Source organism: Pinus tabuliformis, chromosome X (genome assembly GCF_031772625.1).
Source record: "Pinus tabuliformis cultivar Carrire ecotype Pingquan chromosome X, CPIR1, whole genome shotgun sequence".
Lineage (NCBI taxonomy): Eukaryota > Viridiplantae > Streptophyta > Pinopsida > Pinales > Pinaceae > Pinus > Pinus tabuliformis.
The window spans coordinates 394,219,429-394,240,829 of record NC_142308.1 but is presented as its reverse complement, the minus strand read 5'-3'; the positions used below and the strand labels follow the sequence as shown (position 1 = coordinate 394,240,829).

The 21,401-nt window shown below is 40.5% G+C and overlaps 1 protein-coding gene across 4 annotated transcripts in view; it reads right to left on the bottom strand.

The window, feature by feature from the left end:
* LOC149140189 (serine/threonine-protein kinase EDR1-like) overlaps positions 1–21,401 on the bottom strand; it is a 499,775-nt gene that overhangs the window by 182,089 nt on the left and 296,285 nt on the right. For all 4 annotated transcript variants that reach the window (XM_089447023.1, XM_089447024.1, XM_089447025.1 and 1 more), the window contains one exon: positions 4,161–4,440. In XM_089447023.1, the coding sequence (XP_089303149.1) occupies positions 4,161–4,440 (280 nt within the window). The remainder of the gene's footprint in view (positions 1–4,160; positions 4,441–21,401) is intronic.

Genomic DNA, 21,401 nt, shown 5'->3' with positions numbered 1-21,401 from the left:
AATCCCTGTGTCATCTTGGATTCAAATTAGTCTTTGTGGATTGATCTTCAAAAGGTAATGGGACCACATGGGGCCAAGTGGACCAAGAATTAGGTCAAGGGGATGAATTGATCAACCAAGGGTGTGCTTGACCTAACTAAGGGGGAGAAAGGGATTAAAGGAGAAATTTTCTTTGAATTTGATGCAATAATCCCAAAGAGGGCACCAGCTAAGGGAAACCTACGGCAAGAAATAGTCCTCAAACTAGGGCTTGCAATATCTCGAGATCCCACCATTGGATTTGTTTCAAATTTGGAGGACTTCTTGAGCAACCTCCAGCACAATTGTTAACCAAAAATCGAAGTATTTGGATGCCTAGATTGTGATATTTGATGCCGTAGGTGACCTATGTAGGCCAGGCCTAGAAATAAAGGGAAAAGGTGAGAAAAATATGCTTTAAGTTGATCACCTATGGAAGAACAGTGCCTATTCCTTTGGGAGAAATGAAGTCAAGAAGATTCCAATGATTAGGATGGTTTCATTCAGTCAAGGAGGCCTCTACAACAATTTCGCATGACAATTAGGGCATGAGGAAAATTGCTTCAAGGTCTTTATACTTCAATGTGCACTATGTGATGACTTGTCAAGATAAATTTCCATGAAACATCTCTAGGAGCATTCACTTATTCAAACATGGCCCGTAACATGATGCAACGCTAATAAAAGACAAATTATACCCTTTCATCAAAGAAAAGCAGCAAAATTTTGACCTAGTATAGCGAAAATCCTAGCATCATTTAGGTGACATAGAAAAGAATGACAAAATAGCATTAAAAGAGCACTTACCTGTGAGAACAAGTATATCCAATCATCACCATATGCCAATATAGAAGCTCCAAGACTAAAGTGAAGATATCCAAACATCAAAATTCATCCATCCATCCAATTTCGTCCTCCAAAAAGAATAGCGAAAATCTCTTAAGAGAGGATGATTAATCCAAGTGATGATGCTAAAATGAATCTTCATCACTTCTATTTATACACACCTAACGAGTTAGATTTAGCTACTTGGGCCTACATTAGCCCCTAAAATAAACTAACGTGCAAACTAACTAACTTTTGGTGACAAGCCCACCAAACTAGCTCATAAACAAAATAATAAGCCTCTGAGGAGGTCGAATGATCAACAATACATGTCGTTGGGCCCTCTAAGAAGCTTGATGAAATCCATAAGTTCCACAATGATGAATAGGACTCCCAAAAGTAGTGGACAAGGGGTTGGCCCCTTGTTCTCCAAATAATGAACTTGTGGTGCTCCCAATGACTGTGCGGGCACACAAGTGACCTCATGGGTCTCCAAGTAGGTCAAATATGCATGTAAACCATCTATAACGGCTGATGCCACATCACCATGCAAGGCATGGGTCATTTTCCAAGTGCATGGTACAACTGTGGGTTCGGTTGGGCATGATGAACTAGGTGCATCTTCCTCATCGAATAGGTGAATCTCGAGCAATCTCTGAACATCTCTGGAGATCCATGGAGTGTTGTCTACTGTTGTGGAGGCCCATGGTTCTCAACACACACCCTACATGTGCCAATGTAGTCCTCTGGAGGGTTAGGACCCCGTCTAGGGAGACCAAACCCAAAATGGAGACCATCTGCAATCCTGCATCAGATCCAATGTATCCCCTAGCCTTCCAATACAACAAGTCATCAAAGGAAATCGAGTAAAAGAGTTTACAAACCGAGGACAACAGGTGGGCACTTCATAATGGCATGCCCTTCCACAGTGGGCTTTGGCATGTGCTAATGTCTCCAAGCTCCAAATGGGGTTAACCAAGCATCCTATTGAGTGGTTTCTACTTTTAAAGGGGATAGTATGTCCAAGGTACATCCTTTAAAGGGAGGTGGCATGTGATAAAGAGATGAATGGAGTAGGGAATGAAAGGGGCAGCGCTGGGCCACATGCTAGAGTACAAGGGTAGCTAATAAAAGGGAAGCCCACAGTTATGTATATAATGTATAGCAGGGAGCAATCATGGTACATGAGGTGCCCTGACCTTGATTTTTCCACCCTTCCTTATATGTCTTTTGGCTTTTATGATTTTTCTTTAATTAACTGCTCGGGGCTCAAGGGATAAGACCATGATGTGTAAGCTATAACAGTGGATTCCCCCTTTAAGGTAGGGCGATTCATTGCCTACTAGGGCTTGGGACAATCATGGGTTCTTGAATGATAAAGGAAGCTCATCTAGGGCCTGTAGGAACCAGGGTGATGGTCATGATAATGGGGTAGAGCTCATGTATTGGATTTTGCCCACATTCTAAATATGTTTGTCCCAACCATCTTTTGCATTTTGTGGTACATTTTCCTGTTAAATGTAGCCAATTATGCCTTTACTTTTCTTTTCAACTGCATCAACCTCCGAGGCGTCGTTCCAAGCCCGACCTAAGGTGTGGGCAAGGGGAAGGGGAGGCTAACCCTATGTGGGCCCAGGTGGAGGAATGATGAATGAAGTTATAATGAGCGGAAGGGGAGTGATATATGTGGATGAGGGAGCGGGACCACGAACCAAAATCATGGTTTCCCATGAAGTACTATCCCTAAAAGCCCAAAGGTCAGTTAAAGAGATCCTACGGAACTAGGGTCCACGGCTAACATCCAAAAGAGGTTTAGGGGACAAGAGCACCTACCTAGCCCACTCTTTCCACCGAATCCCCCCATTAATCTATGCCCATAAGTATCATTGGTAAACAAACTACAACACTCAATTACCAAATGACATGGCATACCATTAGGTTCGGGAGGTCCACCTTCAAACATACGATGACAAATGGGTGAGGGACCATATGGCTGGCTCAGGTGGCATAAAATGGCACAACGAGCTAGTTGGTGGTTGCAAGGAGTTGTTGGCGGCCGGTTGAGGACCATCTTGGAGAAAAAATTTCTCCTAGGGATATCACCCACAAAATGGTGGGTAACAGGGCTGCTGGCTACCGGCTAAAAACAAATCTTGGAGAAAAATCCTCTTCTAGGGTCACCCACTTTTGTTGTGTAACAGATCCCACTAGACTAGAAACGAAGATTAAACCCCCATTTAAGGTGAGGGAACAAGATCACGGTCACAACCCATCCTTCTTATAAATCACCCCATAATCCATATCAAATGCCCAAAAACAAACAAGCATAAGTACCCGATTACAAAATGATTAAAGTACCTCATCAGAGGAAGCCCGACCTACTCCATGTGCTCATGTCAGATAGTTGAGAAGCATATGGTTGATGCACATGGCGAAGATATAATGGCATGTTGTCAAGTAGCGGTTGTCATCAGAGGTTGCTAGTTGCCCAGCTAGCTGTCAAGAATAGCAGAAAAGTTTTCTCTTATAAGTTACCCATTTTGGTGGGTAACAAGCAGCTTGGCAATATTTTTGGTCATGTTGTGATTTTACAGTGACTTTTATGATAAAATTGCAATTTTTTCGGCAGGAAAAAAATTGCGACTTTTACTCGCAATAAAATCATGGTAAAAATTTCTACCATGCAATTTTTTTGTGATGTTGGTAACACTGCAATTTTTTAAGGAACTTTAGTTCTTTCAGAAAACTTTATGACATTTTAGGATTTTCATTGATCTTTATGCTAGGGTTCTCTTCTCCATACATGGATACAGACACAATACAGTCTATGAAACTTGACCATATCATATCCATACTGTATGGACATATAGGGTTCTACTGTATTTTCATGTGAAATGGTTGTATGCCCATGTTTGGTTATTATAATCTTTGATGCACACATCCCATTTTTCCCTACGCCGTTAACAAAATTCAACATCAATGCATTTAAAATTTTTAGATTATAATGGATGCATAAGGATTTAGATATTACCTCCTATCCAAAACAAGGTAACCTCCCAAGCTTCTCCAAATGTATCAGTTAGGCAACTAGGGTTCAGACTCTGAAAGAAAGACCAACCACTTTACTTTCTCTTTTATTTTATTCAATTATTTTTCTTTTATTGAGGATGTGATGGTTTTATATTGAGCTTCTATTTCCGACTATAACATCCATTGTACACAAAGCAACAGCAGGATAGACAATACTACTAACAGGGATCAGTGATAAAAAAAACTTGATTATTACTTATCTTCAGAAAATGTGTCAGAATGCATACCAATACCAACACGGACACCCATTTTCAACTCAGAAAAATCGATATTCCATTCTGGGAATGGTAACAGAGGCTTGGATGTATGAGTTGAAGATTGTAACACTCGATTCCACGAATTAATCATCTCAATTGATTTTGAAGAATTTGTCTTTTGAAATTCTTGTGGACATGTAGGTACTGAAAGACTGCTTTGAGAGGTCTTGTTAAGATCTTTTGAAGAGCTGGATTCTGGCTTCCTTCCTCTAGAATCAATTCCTTCATCACCAACTGCAAAATCTGCTGCCTGTAGAAAAAATCATGTTAGTTGTGACACTGTTATAGATTACAAATCAAATACCATCACCTAGTATTGAGACACTGCAGTCAACACAAAAAACATTACAAAAAAAGGGTAACATAAGATATTTTTATTCATGTCCATGAGTGATAAATGGAACTACAGGGCACAGTAAATCCAATCAGTAACATGGGAGAACAAAATATAGAATAAATATGCAAAACATTTTTGAATGTGCAAAATAAAAGCATGACACTAATGTATGCAAAAACAAAAGATATTCCTACCATATACAGTCTATGTATGCAAAAACTAAAACAAGACCCTACATAGTCACGTACACAACTTGAAGTCAGGGGCAACAAATAAACAAGCTGTCGAGCATGCCTACAATCATACAATAGATATCTGGTAAGAAAGGAAATAAATTCAAAACCTAGCAATAGCTAAGAACCCCATTCAAGATTGGTGGGAACAGGAAGCAAGAGAGGGACTGGAGAGCAAAATATTCAAAAGCTTCTAGGAACAGAGCATTCCAAGACAGTTTTTTTATAATATATTTCAATACATAAAATTCAAAAAAAAAAAAAAAAAAAAAAAATTCAGAATGTTGAATTAATTGCCGAAAACATGAAAACATATATTTGACCACTGTTGATTTCTGATAGCATTGGATGTGCTCTTAGCCTCAAAATTTTCAGGGAGGCTAGGGCACATGTATTCCGAAATACCCAGAAATCGTTTTGGGAAATTCCACCTGGAGATAGTTTTATTAAAATAATTAATTTTTTTTAATGGATGCCTAAGTCCAAACTCAGGGAATTAAAATAATTAAATGGTGTTAATTAAACTAGAGGCGAAACTTCTAGAAGAAGAGGATCAAGTCAAAATGATCTAAGTCATTGATTAGAATCTAATCTGGGCTGTTGATTATTCAACGAGAAGATTATAAGGACTTCGATGGGCATTTGGAAGATACACCAGGCAGATACTCAGTTGCCCAAGTAGATCGATTTTCTCACTGGTTGAAGTTCGGCAAGAGGAAATCGAATCAGAGGGTGAGTTGCAAGTGAGAGGGAGAGGGTATCAGCAATAGTCGAGAATGCAGGAAACAGCAGGAAGAGGCAGCGGAGAAGAGGGATGCAGATCACCCATGCAGAGGCAGTGACGCAAGGACAACGCAGTCACTGCATAGAGGGTGACATAGTGTGGCTAGCGTGAGGGCAACAGGTCCTCTCAAGGGTCAGAAATTCACTGTGGAGTGGAGAAATTTGTTTGTAAAATTTCTCTCAGTGACTCTTCATCTATTTTACTATCCATAGATTGTACATGAGATTTTGCTAAAGAATAATAAAAGAAACGCTCATCAACTACACTAGTTTTCCCACACTGGGTTTTTTCAGGGAAAATTGTCCAAAAACAACTGTGTTAATGTGTTATTGTTGTGCTAGTATTTTCCTTACATTTATTTTCGCAGTAATTAATTTGTGAAGAATGCAGTGTATGTATTTCAATATTTGTCGTAGACAACTACAAATAATTTGTTTTAGTAAATTAACAAATAGAAGAAATATTATCAGTTGTTGTAGTAGGATTTGGAATTTCCAAATTTTCACATGGTATCAGAGCAAAGGTGAAGCAAGAGAGTAGACTAGAAGAGCCCAGCGTTGAAGAGAAGGAGAGAGATTGAAGTGCTGCATAGGCAATAGATCGAATTCCCAAAGGGATTGCGCAGTGCAAGCCAGGAGGGCGAGATTCTTGAGCAAAATATCTCTATGAGTGATTTGACAGAGAGGTAAGATTTCTATTTCGTGATTTGTCAGTGGCATAGGGAGCAACGGATCCTGCACTAAGCAGTCTTCAGGTGGGACGCAGTGTTCTGCAGCAGTTGTCGAGACAAAAATACGTCAGGAGAAGAAGAATAGCACGAAACAACATGGATAGTCAAGATGTATTATCTTCCAAATTGGAAGAAGAATTCGCATGTTTGTCAAGTTCAGCATCAACAGGTGTTTGGTATATTGATAGCAGGGCTTCAGCTCACATGACTGGAGTACGAGAGTACTTCTCTAGCTATCTAGAAGAGCAGAAGGACTTCTAGATCACTATGGGAAACAAAACGAAGTGTACTCCAGTAGGGAGAGGCACCATAGCGTTTCAAAGTGACCAGGAACCAACATAAGAGCCATTAATGTGTTGCATGTGTCGGGGTTAGGAATGAATCTGATTGCAGTGTCTCAATTACAGGACAAGGGATATGAGGTCTACTTCATTGGAAGGAAAGTGTATCTCAAACATCCCAGCTGGAAGAAGAAGAGACAAATTGGAGCTCGAAGCAACAAATTGTATAGATTGTAGCTCGAATCTCCAATGGCACTGATAGACAGTAATCATAATGGGGAAAAAGAACTGAATGAACTATGGCACAAGCGAATAGGACGCTTACACCATGGAGCACCAAGGATGCTCAGAGAGATTATTACAAGAGTTCCAGTTCTCAGTACTGAGCATGATGATGTATGGAGAGGATGCATACTAGGGAAATATGCTAAGGCAACTTTTCCCAGAAGTGACAACAGAGCAAGAGGCGTGTTGGGATTGATACACTCAGATATTCGTGCCCCGATGTTCACAAAAGTTCTTAGCGTTGGCGAGTATTTTGTCACCTTTATTGATGACCACTCTAGAAAAACCTGGATCTATTTCATAAGGACAAAAGATGAGGTCTTTGATCGGTTTAGAGATTTTAAGGCTCTCGTAGAAAACATGACAGAGAAAAATATAAAGGTATTCTGTTCAAATAATGGTGGAGAATATATGGATAAACACTTCACAAATTTCTGCGCAAAGGAGGGCATCAAAAGAGAGTGGACAACTCCATACAATCCACAGCAAAATGGAGTAGCGGAGCGGGGGAATAAAACAATTGTCGAAGCAACAAAGGCTATGTTATATGACCAGGACTTGCCTAGATTCTTATGGGCAGAGACATGCAACATAGCGATGTATATCCAGAACAGAACTCCTCACAGAGCATTGGGGAAGAAAACACCTGAAGGAGTCCTCACAGGTAAAAAGCCAAAGGTGAGTCATCACAGAATATTCAGAAGTGTGTCATTTGTCACATTCCAAACAAGAAGCATAGTAAGTTGGATCAAACTGCAGAAAATGGGTGCCTCATAGCGAGACCTCAAAAGCATATAGAATCTACATTCCAAGCAGCACAAAAATTGTAGTAAGACGAGATCAATGTTACTTGGGAGCGGGAGCGGGGAGCGGGAGCGGAAGCGGGAGCGGGAGCGACCATTTTCAGAAGCTCCCGGTTTGGGAGCGAATCGGGGAGCGATTTTTTAAAAATATATATATTTTTTATATTTTTTAATTTTTGATACATATATGTCAACAAAAACATGTAGAATGATGAAATAGACATAAAAAACATAAAAAAACATAAATTGATCATTGAACCATATCACATCAATCATCTAGAAATTATAATCGTCATCAACCATGTCCATGAGTCTTATAAATCATGATTCATCAAATTCAATATTAAAGTTTCAACTTCAAGCTTTCAGAATTTAAAATTCAATAACATTTATCATCATTGATCACCAAAGTAACAAGTTGTACTTGTAAGACAAGTTTAACCATTACAAGAAGTAATATCGAAGATATTTCTAAGTCCTAACTTCTAACTGTTAACATGATATGAAATGTTAAAAATTTATAAAATGAAACATGAATAATGAGATGAAATGAAACAACTTTAGTCTTTCACAAAGCATCATATTCATAATTCACAATCATTACCAATGAGTTATAATTGCCAAGGCCCAACTTCAAACTTCAAATTTTCATTGTCACAGTGATATAATGTTTACAAAAAATATCATAATGTCATAATGATATGAAAGAGTCAAGAGTCAAGAGTCAAGGACTCAAAACTCAACAGTTATGAAAACTAAAGTCTAATAGAAACTAAAAAAGACAAGTAAACTGTAAATCTACAAGTGGCCCTTGCCACGAGAGTCTCCAGGAGTATAAGCAGGTCGTGGTGGTCTTCTAGGAGTCTCCCGCACAGACCGACGACCAGAACTAGAGCCTCCACGTGAGGGTGTCGATGGAGGTGGCGACAGCAATGGAACAAGACTCGGGCCCCGAGAACTGCTACTGGATGGTGGAGGTGGAGGTGGCATGGCTGCTGCAACTGCTTCATTTTCATCCCGTACAAGCTCCTCTTCTAGTTCTTCAATATGTACAATGCCATCCTCCAAATTGTCGTCCTCAGGGTGATTGTCCCAAATTTTATATGTGGGATCTTCATTAGCCCGATCACAGTAATGGCTCAACAACCTCAAGTTGTAGTGCACATAAACCAAGCTTTCTGCTCGGTTTTCGTTGAGTCTGTTTCTTTTCACATTATGTATATAACTGTAGGTGCTCCAACACCTCTCTGCAGAAGAAGAATTTACAACCTGTGAAAGAACTTTTTTTGCCAATTTTGGCAAAAGTCCGTGACCGCCATATGTTTCCCACCATGTGAGAGAATCAAATTTATCTTTGTCGTCCATTGCATGGAAGTTACCATACAAACCACTGCCACTGAAGTATCTGCCTATTTCAAGGCGCACAGCTGCACATTCCTCCCTGTCAGGCACCAACTTTTCTAATGCTTCCAGATATCCTCTAGTTACCTCTTGATCTAAATGGGGTTTGGTCCTAACACCACCCCCTGCTGCAGGTTTGCCCAACCAAGATTCTGAGTAGTATTTTGGCGTAAGGATATACGCCAAGCAATGTAGTGGAAGGTTAAGCCTATTCCACCGTTCACACACACAATCATGAATCAGTTTGTACAAGTTGGGATCTTTATTATGAACAATGTCTTTTATTTCCCCCAACATGGTATCCATTTGCTCATACACCTCGCCAATCACTGGTTTGTCTGTATCTGCAAACCGAATCATGTTATAAATTGGCTTGGTGAAATCCAATACCTGTCTCACAGTTGTCCAAAACTGCCCATCAAGAGCGGCCTCCTCCACCGTTTCAAAATCTGCCATGTCAGCTACATTTGTAGCCCTTTCCTTTAACACCTGCCAATGTGGACTTGATACCATGCTAGCTAATGCCTCTCTTACCTTCAAAAGGCGCCTGAAGGTGAGGTAATAGCTACCAAATCTAGTCCTCGCAATCTTCAGCAACTCCAATCTCGAGTGACTGCGGAAAAGGCCATGGGTATTGCTATGATTTGTAATAAATTTTATCATTTTTTTCCTTTCTTGTACAAATCACCAATCCATTGGTATTGTTCACTTTTGTTTTTGACAATATCATGCAACAGAAGGTTCAATGTGTGAACCAAACATCCAGACCAAAATATGTTCGGGTATTTATCATCAATAATTGCTCCCGCTGCCTTACAATTAGGAGCATTATCAGTGATGACTTGGATGACATTGTATGGGCCAATACGCTCAATTGTTTCAAGCAATGCTTCTGCAATGTTGATAGCGGTCTTGAACTTGTCTGAGTAATCATGTGCAGCTAGAAAGATGGGACCACTTCAGGACACAGCAAGAACACTTATCAATGGCTTGCCTTTTACATTTGTCCATCCATCAGATACAATGGACACCCCATTGTCAGTCCAAGAACTTGTCATTTTATTCAAAGAATGTGATATTTTTGCTTTTTCATGATCAAGGCCAACAGTTCTTGCCTTGTCATACCCAGGGCTCTTGTATCCTTTAGGGGCATCATTTATGGCAGAAACCATTTCGTGCCAATAAGGTGAGCGTAGAACATTGAATGGTATCCCACATGCATAGAGGAACCTATAAACTTTTGAATCCACATCATTCCTACACCCCTCATCAAGGAAATCTGATATGGTTCTACGCCTTAAAGATGATGACCCTGTGCCTCCATGTCCATATCCACTGCCTTGGGAGGATGCTGAAGGAGTTCTTTGTGATGGTGAGATTGGTTCAAAGAAACCCCTTGATCTTTTTGTTCTGTATTGGGCATCCTCCTCTTCCTTTATGTATTTGGCTCTATCTGCTGTTGACACCGCTGCACAAGTTTTGATTCCTATTTGTTTCTCTCCATCCCATGGCCTTTTCCCGCAGAGGTGTCTTCTAGCACGGGTGTATGAGCCTGTGTAATCAGTGTTGCAATGGGGGCAATGAAATTTAGTGGTTCCACCCCCTCTCCCTGTTTCAGCCCTGTGAACATATTTCCACAATGGAGTTTGGTCTTGTTTAGTTTTTTGAGGGTCATGTTCACGCTCCTCCACCTCCTCCTCACTGGGGTTTTCACCCATTTGACTTCCTCCAGCTTCTTCATCCACCTCTTCAGTGTCAGGCCCCCTCCGTTTCCTACTCTCCACCACCATAATAACCATAAAAGGGACCAGGAAGAGGAAAATGCCAATAAATATCCCCAGGTCCATGGTGTTTGATGTTTGTAGGGTTTGAATCTTGAATCTGCAAATTAATTTAGTTTATTGGGATTAATTCATTTAATTTATTAATTTAATTTAAATACATGATCTTTAAACTCAAACAGCTAAATTAAACTAACCAAATTAACTACCTAACCAGCTAAACTAACTAAATGATTAAGTTACTTACCTCTGCAGGCTTGCTCCTCGCTCCTTGGCACTTGCTCCTCGCTCCTCAGCTCTGGCTCCTTGCTCCTCAGCTCTTGCTCCTTGCTCCTTTGCTCTTGCTCCAGCTCTCAATCTCTTGCTCAATGAAGTTGAAATGAAATTTTTTTGGCCCATTGGGCTTATAAAATAAAAAAAAAAATTCTAAAATTTTTGGAAATTTCGGGTCCGGCGGATTTTTTTTCCACCGAACCGCTCCCGGCCCGTCTGAAATCGCTCCTGGAGCGTTTTTTAATGCCCGGGACCGATCAGGGAGCGATCGCTCCCCGATCGCTCCCGGGCATTAAAAAACGCTCCGGGAGCGCGAGAGCGATCGCTCCCTGAATCGCTCCCTAACAGACCAGGGAGCGTAAATTTTTTTACAGGAGCGCGCTCCCGACCCGCTCCCGACCCGCTCTCGCCCGGAGCGCGCTTCAGGAGCGGGTTCGAAGGGGGGGGGGGGGGGCGCTCCCCCGCAACACTGGACGAGATGCAAGGTTCATGGAAGATAGATTTTTCAAAAAATCTCAAGAGATGCCAGCAGAAGATCAGTCAGTAGATGTTCTATTAGTCCAACAACAGCAAGGGCAGCAAGAAGGACAAGCAAAAGGACAGATATCAAGATAGAGTATCATAACCAGCACCAGTATTTCCTCAGGAGTAGGAGATCCAAGTAGTTCTCAACAGATGGAACAACAAGAACAGGTGGAGGATTTGATTGAGCCTCCCACCACCAGTGGTAGAACCAACAGGGAAGTTTAGCAGACACTGAGGGACACAAAGGAATTTGTCGAAGCTCCTAGAACCAAGAAGAGGCAGCGTAGACAACCTGACAAGGACCAAGCCTTGGTAGCACAAGTTGAAGAACCCTCCATTTTTCAGGAAGTCGTACAACACCAAGTTTGGGTGGATGCCATGGTAGAAGAGTACAATTCTATCATGACGAATGATGTCTGGGAAGTGGTACCTAGACCAGAGGATAGGTCAGTTGTAGGATTAAGGTGGATCTACAAGATCAAGTATGCTGCAAATGGCAGTATAGATAACTACAAGGCTAGGTTTATGGCAAAGGGGTAAGCACAAAAGGAAGGAATAGACTATGAGGAGACTTTTGCCCCAATAGCTAGATATACCTCTATCAGATCCGTTATATACCTAACAACTCGAATGGGATGCGAGACTCACCAGATGGATGTAAAGACGACATTCTTAAACTGGATGATAGAAGAAGAGGTGTATATAGAACAACCTGAAGGCTTCACAACTCATGAAAAGAGAACTCATGTATGCAAGTTAAAGAAAGCCATGTATGGGCTCAAGCAGGCACCCGGAGCATGGTATGGTTGGATTGATAGTTACTTGCAGCAGTTGGGATCCATCAAGAGTGATGTTGATCCCAATCTCTACTATCTAATGGTGGAGAATGAGCCAATTATTCTGGTATTATATGTAGATGATTTATTTCTAACAAGGTCATCTGGGCTCATAAAGGACTGCAAGAAGAATCTTGAAGCATAATTCGACAAGAATGATATGAGGTTGAAGCATTATTTTCTAGGGTTGGAAGTTTGGCAAAAGAATGGGGAGATCTTCCTTGGGCAAGGAAGATATGCTACAGAAATTCTGAAGAGATTCAAAATGCAAGATTGCCAGCCCATAGCTATGCCTATTATCACCATCCGGAAGAAAATAGATGCATCAGGAGACAAGGAAGTGTACCCCATCTTGTACAAAGAGATCATTGAGTCACTCATGTATCTAGTCAACACTAGGCCAGACATTTGTTTCGCTGTCAACACCCTTAGTCAGTTCATGGTGGAACCGAAAAGGGTACATTGGGTAGCAGCTAGGCCATTGTTAGATATGTGTGTGGAACAGTCGGATATGGGTTGAATAGACCTGAGAAGATGACGTCAGATTGATTGGATTCACAGATGCAGATTGGGCAGGTAGTTCACTAGACCGGAAAGGTACCTCCGGGTATTGCTTAAGCGTTGGATCAGGAATGATCTCTTTGTGCAGCAGGAAGCAAAAGTCAGTAGCTCTGAGCTCAGCAGAAGCAAAATACATGGCAGCCAGCATAGCTACATGCAAAGCTATATGGCTTAGAAAACTGCTTGTGAGTTTGTTTAGGAAGAGGATGGAAGTGACCAGTGTTTACTGCGATAATCAGACTCGTATCAAACTCTCTGAGAATCCAGTATTTCATGCTCGGTCGAAACACATTGATATCAGATGTCACTTTATCAGAGACTGTGTTTAGCATGGGGCAGTATAGTTGTATTTTGTCCCCACAAGAGATCAGGTAGCAGACATACTCACAAAAGCTCTAGGAAGAGTTATGTTCATCCAGTTCAGGGAGCAGATGAGTATGGTAGAGAACCCGTGTCAATAGCTGAAGCAGATGGTTTCTCAGTTGCAGCAGCAGCAGATGAGAGGGAGTTGTAGTGCAAATGCAGTAGTTGGTCGTAGTATGCAGGGTCAACAACAACACAGATGCAGCATTTGCGCAGTAGTTGGCGAACAGTGATGTCATACATCAACAACATAGAGGAAGATAATACAAAGCAATGTTGCACTAATCGTTATCGGGATAATATCACCGCGAGGAAAAAATCGGAAAAAAATCGTAATAATCGGGAAAAAATCGGTAATAATCGGGAAAAATTCGTTTGGTACAAAAATATTCATTTTTTTTCAATTTTTTTAATACCTAAACCATCTACAACATAAAATAAATACATTGACACATAAATATGATAAAAGAACTAATATATAAGATGTTTAATATCATTTCTAGTGCTAAAATCACACATAATAGTGAATCATGTCCTGAATAGTAAGCCATGACTCCTGAGTCCCAACTCAACCTCAAAATATCAACAAAAAATATAATAATGTATCTCATATCATGAGTCATAATGTCATATACAATGAAATGAACCAAATATCTAAATTCTAATACTACTGATTTCCTTTGCCCCTCTAGATGTAGATGTCGGTGGAGTTGGCAGGCTGCAGTAGACTATGGAGTTCGTTGTGCTCTAGATGCTGAAGAACTAGGAGCTACAAGAGGTAGACCACGTCCTCTACGTGTGACAGGCGTAGCTTGGGTCACCTCCTCCTCCAAAAAAAAAAAATTATATATATATATATATATATATATATATATATATTCCCACAATTTTTTCGAAAAAATCAGGCAAAAAAAATTATGAGTACTACTCGCGATATTCTCGTTTTGATGAAAAACTCGCGATAAAACGATAATATCGCAATTTTCACAACACTGATACAAAGTAAGGGTGATGCTTCAGTAGGTTGCATTACTAGAGAACATTCCTCACTAAGAGGGAGTGCTCATTTCTGGTAGCATCGGATGTGCTCTTAGCCTCAAAATTTGAAGGGAGGCTAGTACACATGTATTCTAGAATACCCAGAAATCGTTTTGGGAAATTTCACCTAGAGATAGTTTCATTAAAATAATTAATTATTTTTAATGGATGCCTAAGTCTAAACTTAGGAAATTAAAATAACTAAAGGGTATTAATTAAACTAGGGGTGAAACTTCTAGAAGAAGACGAGGATCAAGTCAAAATGATCTAAGCCATTGATTAGAATCTAATCTGGGCCATTTATTATTCAAGGAGAAGGTTATAAGGACTTCAATGGCCATTTGGAAGATACCCCAGGCAAATACTCAGTTGCCCAAGTAGATCGATTTTCTCTCTAGCTGAAGTTTGGCAAGAGGAAATCGAATCAGAGGGTCAGTTGCAAGTGAGAGGGAGAGGGTATCAGCTATAGTCGAGAGTGCACGAAACAGTGGGAAGAAGCAACGTAGAAGAGGGACACAGATCTCCCAGGCAGAGGCAGTGGCGCAGGGACAGTGCACTCACTGCGTAGAGGTTGACGCAAATCACCCACGCAGAGGCAATGACGCAGTGTGGCTAGCATGAGAGAAACAGGTCCTCTCAGGTGTCAGAAATTCACTGTGAAGTGGAGAAATTTGTTTGTAAAATTTCTCTCAGTGATTCTTCTTCTATTCTATTATCCATAGATGTACACGAGATTTTGCTAAAGAATAATAAAAGAAACCCTCATCTACTGCACCGGTTTTCCCACACTGGGTTTTCCTGGGAACTAGTCCAAAAACAATTGTGTTAATGTGTTATTGTTGTGCTAGTATTTTCCTTACATTTATTTTCCGCAGTAAATAATTTGTGAACACTGCAGTGTATGTATTTCGATATTTGTTGTAGACAACTGCAAATAATTTGTTTCAATAAATTAACAAGTACAAGAAATATTATTCGTTGTTGTAGTAGGAATTGGAATTTCCAGATTTTCACAACTACTATATTAATGATGATCGTTAAAGCATCAGCCATTTAAAACACATATAATTATATAACATCATTCATCAGCAGTTATAACGTTGCCATCAAATGATGAACCATAACATACACCTTCAAATTTCAGCATATAACATTCGTCATCAACAAAATTGTAACAGATAACATCTACAACAAAATGAAACAGAGTATCATATTATAATTTACAAAAGAGTTGTAATATGCAGTCAATAGTTCAAACTTCAAAGGCAGGTTCAAAATTCAAATATCAATGTTCAAATTTAAAACCTAAACTGTCATATAATCTTTAAAAAGCAGGCCAAACTGTTAGAACTGAATTTACCGTTGAATTCAAGTGTTACTTTCATTATTGTTCATGAGATCATTCAGGATTAGGTTGGACTTCACCTTAGCACATCCTGATTGTTCAGCATCAATAATTTGTGGACACATTCTAAGTTGGTTCTATGGCCATGATACTTCACACTGAATTTGATAGATTTCAATTGCGAAAGATTTCGTTGAGTTTCAAAAGTTTTGGTTCAGTTTCAAAGATCAGTGTTTTTTAGGGTTATGGTATAGGGCAGTGCTATTTTTAGCAGGTTTTCAGTGGCTCATGCCTGTATTTGGTCATGGTGGTGAACTTCAGTTTTCCTTAGTTCCTATATTTCTGAAGGTTATTGGAAAATATGGTAGCCATGGTCGGCATTTTTATCTCGAAAAGGAATTGGAAAATTTTAATTTTAATTTTTACCTCCAAATATTTTAAGTCGGCCTCATGTTATTTTAAGTCTGTTGGGCCCTTAAGAGTCACCCATTCAATGTTAGTTTTTGTAGCATCGGATGTGTTCTAGCCACGAAATTTGGTGGAGAGGCTAGAAAACATGTATTCTCTAAAACCCAGAAATCGTTTCTGAAATTCCACCTAGAGACGACTTAATTAAAATTATTAATCATTTTTTAATGGTTCCTAAATCTAAACTTAGGGAATACGATTAATTAAAGGGTATTAATTAAGTCATGGTGAGAATATTCTAGAAAAAGACATGCATTGAGTTCTAGTTAATCTTAGTCATCGATTATGTTTTAATCTTGGTCGTTGACGTCTCAACGAGAGATTATAAGAAGAAACTCAATGAGACTTGGAGAATATACACCAGCAACTACTCAGTTGCCCAAGCAAATTAATTTTCTCAGTGGTTGAAGTTCAACATAGGAGATAGGGCCAGAGGGTGAGTTGCAAGTGAGAGAAAGAGGGTATCAACAGTGATCTGGCAAGTGCAGAACGAGTTCCAGAAAAAAAAAGTGTCAAGAGAAATGCAATCCACTAGAGCTCTGGACAGTTACTGCACTGATGGTGATGCAGAGACCCAGCGTATGGACAAAGTGTTCATCTTGGGGTCAAGGAGTCGCTATGGAGAGTGAGAAATATATCACATAAATTTCTCTCAATATTTTTCCTCTGTTCTGATGTCGAAATTCTTGTACTTGAATTTTTGCTGAAGAATTAATAAAGAAACCCTCATCTGCTGCACTAGTTTTCCCAAGTTGGTTTTTTCTAGCGACAATTGTCCAAAAATAACTGTTTCAATATTTTTATATGTGTGCTAGAATTTCTCTAATTTTCCAACATTTATTTTTCCGCAGTATTTGTTTTGTGAAGGTTGCAATGTATATGTTTCAATATTTGCCGTAGGAAATTGAAAATAGTGTGTTTAATTAATTTAACAAATAGAAGAAATACTACCAGTCGCTGCAGTAGGATTCTGAGTTTTGGAATTTTCACATGGTATCGGAGTTCAACTTGGAAGTCGGAGAGCTTAGTGCCAAAAGGGAAGAGGAATTTCGAAAATTGCGTAGGCAACAGTTCGAAACCCTCAAAGGCAGTGATGTTCCTTTGGCCACGAAGGTCGTTTTTTTTTTAGGAAAAATTTATTTCTCTGAGACACTCGACCGAGAATAAATTTTCCAGATTAAAGAGTGCCAGAGGCAGAGGGAGCAACAATGTTTTCATTGAAGAGCAGATCTTCAGTTGGGACGCAGTTATTTTGCAACAATTTGCTAGTGCATAACACTGCCAGGAAGGAAAGGAGAAATAGCACAGAAGATCATGGATGAAATCAACAATCAAGAAGCCTTAGAATTATCTTCTAGCTTGGACAATGAGTTCGTGTGTTTGTCATGTTCAGCGTCATCTAGTGTCTAGTATACTGATAGTGGAGCTTTAGCTCATACGACAGGAGTTAGAGAATATTTCTCTAGCTATTAGGAGGAGCAGATGGACTTCCATATCACTATAGGCAACATAACTAAATGTACTCTGGTAGGGAGAGGCACCATAGAATTTCAGACAAAAACAAGAACCAACACTAGCGCTACTAATGTACTGCATGTGCTAGGAGTGGATATGAATCTATTTTCAATGTCCCAGTTATAGGACAAGGGGTACGATGTACACTTCATGGGGAAGAAAGTGTACGTCAAACACTCTAGCTGGAAGAAGCTGAGACATATTGGAGCTCGGAGGAATAGGCTATATAGGTTGCAACTCGATTCTCCAATGGCACTGATAGACAGTGATAATAGCAATGGGAACGAGTTGAACAAACTATTTCTTAAAAACCAAAGATGAGGTCTTTGATTGGTTCAAAGAGTTCAAGGCTCTCATAGAAAACACGACAGGGAAAAAGATCAAGGTGCTACGTTCAGATAATGGTGGAGAATACACAGATAAAGACTTCACACACTTTTGCGCAAAGGAAGGCATCAAAAGAGAATGTACATCTCCACATAATCCTCAGCAGAATGGGGTAGCAGAGTGAAAGAACAGAACAATAGTTGGGGTTGCAAAGGCTATGATGTATGACCAGGATTTGCCTAGATTTTTAAGGCAGAGGCATGCAACACAGTGGTGTACATTCAAAATAGAACACCTAATAGAGCATCGGGGAAGAAAACGCCAGAGGGGGTCTTCATAGGAAAGAAGCCTGAAGTAAGTCATTTGAGGATATTCAGAAGTGTGGCTTACTACCATTTACCAGATCAAAAGCGCAGTAAATTGGATCATACTGCAGAGAAGGGGTTTCTTGTAGGGTATAGCGAGACCTCAAAGGCATACAGGATCTACATTTCTAGTAGTAGGAAGATTGTAGTGAGACGAGAGGTAAAGTTCATGGAAGACAGAACTTTCGGAAGATCTAGAGAAATGCCTGCCGGTGATTAGTCAGTGGAAGTTTTGTTAGCCCAGCAAAAGGGACAGCAAGTGGGGCAAGGAGGAGGAGAGTCACAGGGGTTGAGCACGGTGACTAGTACCAGTATCTCCTCAGGGGTAGGAGATCTAGGGAGTTCTCAGCAGGAAAAGGAGGAGGAACTAATGAACCTCCCACCACTAGTTGCAGAGCCAGTAGGGAAGTGCGTCAGACCTTGACAAACAGAGAGGAGTTTGTCGGAGCTCCTAGGACAGACAAGAGATAGCGCAGGAAACCTGACAGATATCAAGCTTTGGTAGCTCAGGTTACAGAACCCTCCAGCTTTCAGGAAGCCGCACAGCAGCAGGTGTGGGTGGATGCCATGGTAGAAGAATATAGTTCTCTCATAACAAATGATGTTTGGGAGGTACTTCCTAGACCAGAAGACAGATCATATGTAGGTTCTAGATGGATCAACAAGATCAAGTACATTGCAGATGGCAGTGTAGAGAAGTACAAGGCTATATTCATGGCGAAGGGGTATGCACAGAACGAAGGGACAGGCTATGAGGATACTTTCGCCACAGTTGCCAGATATACCTCTATCAGATCCATTATATACCTAGTAGCACAGCTAGGATGGGAGATTCACTAGATGGACGTCAAGGCAACATTCTTGAACAGGGTGATAGATGAAGAGGTGTATATAGAGTAGCCTGAAGGTTTCCAAACTCATGAAAAGCACACTCACGTATGCAGGTTGAAGAAAGCCCTATATGGGCTCAAACGAGCACCCATGGCATGGTATGGTCGGATTGACACTTATTTTCCGCAGTTGGGATTCATCAAGAGTGATGCAGATTCCAATCTCTACTATTTGATGATGGAGAATGAGCCTCTAATTTTGGTTTTGTATGTAGATGACCTATTTTTGACAGGATCATCAAGGCTCATAAAGAACTGCAAAAGGAACCTTGAAGTAGAACAAGACATGAAGGATATGGGGTTGATGCACTATTTTCTAGGATTGGAAGTGTGGCAGAAGAATGGGGAGATATTCCTTGGGCAAGGGAGCTATGTTACAGATATTCTGAAGAGATTCAGAATGCAGGATTGTCGACCCATGGCGACGCCCATGATCACCAATTGGAAGAAGATAGATGCATCACGGGGCAAGGAAGTCAACCCCACCTTGTACAGACAGCTCATTGGGTCGCTCACGTATCTGGTTAACACTAGCCCACACATTTGTTTCGCTGTCAATACCCTTAGTCAGTTTATGGTAGAACTGAAAAGGGTACATTGGTCAATAGCTAGGCACATTCTTAGATATGTGTGTGGAACAGTCAGATATGAGTTGAAATATACTCGAGGAGATGACGTCAGATTATGCAGATTGGGTAGGTAGTTCAGTGGACAAGAAAAGTACCTTTGGGTATTGTTTCAGTGTTAGATCAGGGATGCTCTCTTGGTGAAGCAGGAAGCAGAAATCAGTAGCACCGAGCTCATCAAAAGCTAAATATATGGCAGCCAGCATAGCTACATGCGAAGCTATATGGCTTAGGAAGTTGCTCGTGAGTTTGTTCAGAAAGAAGATGGGAGTGACTAGTATTTACTGTGATAATCAGAGTTGCATAAAACTCTCTGGGAATCCAGTATTTCATGATAGGTCGAAGCACATTGATATCATATCTCATTTCATCAGGGGTTGTGTTCAACGTGGGGCAGTCCAGCTGCAATATGTTCCCATAGGAGATCAGGTAGCAGACATACTCACGAAAGCTCTAGGGAGAGCTAAGTTCATCCAGTTCAGGGAACAAATGGGTATGGTGGAGAGCCTGTTTCAATAGCATCAATAGATGGATTCTCAGTTGCAGCAGCAAGAGATGACAGGGAGTTGCAGTGCAGATGTAGTGTTGGCAGCAATTTGGTAGAGCCAGCAGCAAAATAGATTCAGAGTATATCAAAGTTGCGCAGTAGTTGGCGGGCAGCAACATCCAAACATCAGCCGCGTGACAAGAGATGGTGCAAAGACAGGGTGTTGCTTCAATGAGTTGCAGCGCTAGAACACTTTCCTCGCTAAGAGGGAGTGTTAGTTTTTGGAGCATTGGATGTGTTCTAGCCACGAAATTTGATGGAGACGCAAGAATACATCTATTCTCCAAAACCCAGAAATCGTTTATGGAAATTCCACCTAGAGACGACTTATTTAAAATAATTAATCATTTTTTAATGGTTCCTAAGTCTGAACTTAGGGAATATGATTAATTAAAGGATATTAATTAAGTCATGGTGAGAAACTTCTAGAAAAGGACATGGATCGAGTTCTAGTTAATCTTAGCCATCAATTATGTTTTAATCTTGGCTGTTGATGTCTGAACGAGAGATTATAAGAAGAAACTCGATGGGACTTGGAGAATATACACCAGCAGCTACTCAATTGCCCAGGGAAATCGATTTTCTCAGTGGTTGAAGTTCAACAGAGGAGATAGAGCCAGAGGGTGAGATGCAGGGAGAGAAAGAGGGTATTAGCAGTGATCTGGGAAGTGCAGAACGAGTTCCGGAAGAGATAGCGTGAGGAGAGATGTAGTCCACTACAGCTTTGCGCAGTCACTGCGCAAAGGGTGACGCAAAGACCTAGCGTACGGACATAGTGCTCATCTCAGGGTCAGGGAGTCGATGTGGAGAGTGAGAAATTTATCACTAAATTTTTCTCTCAGTATATTTCCTCTGTTCTGATGTTCAAATTCTTGTACTTGAATTTTTGCTGAAGAG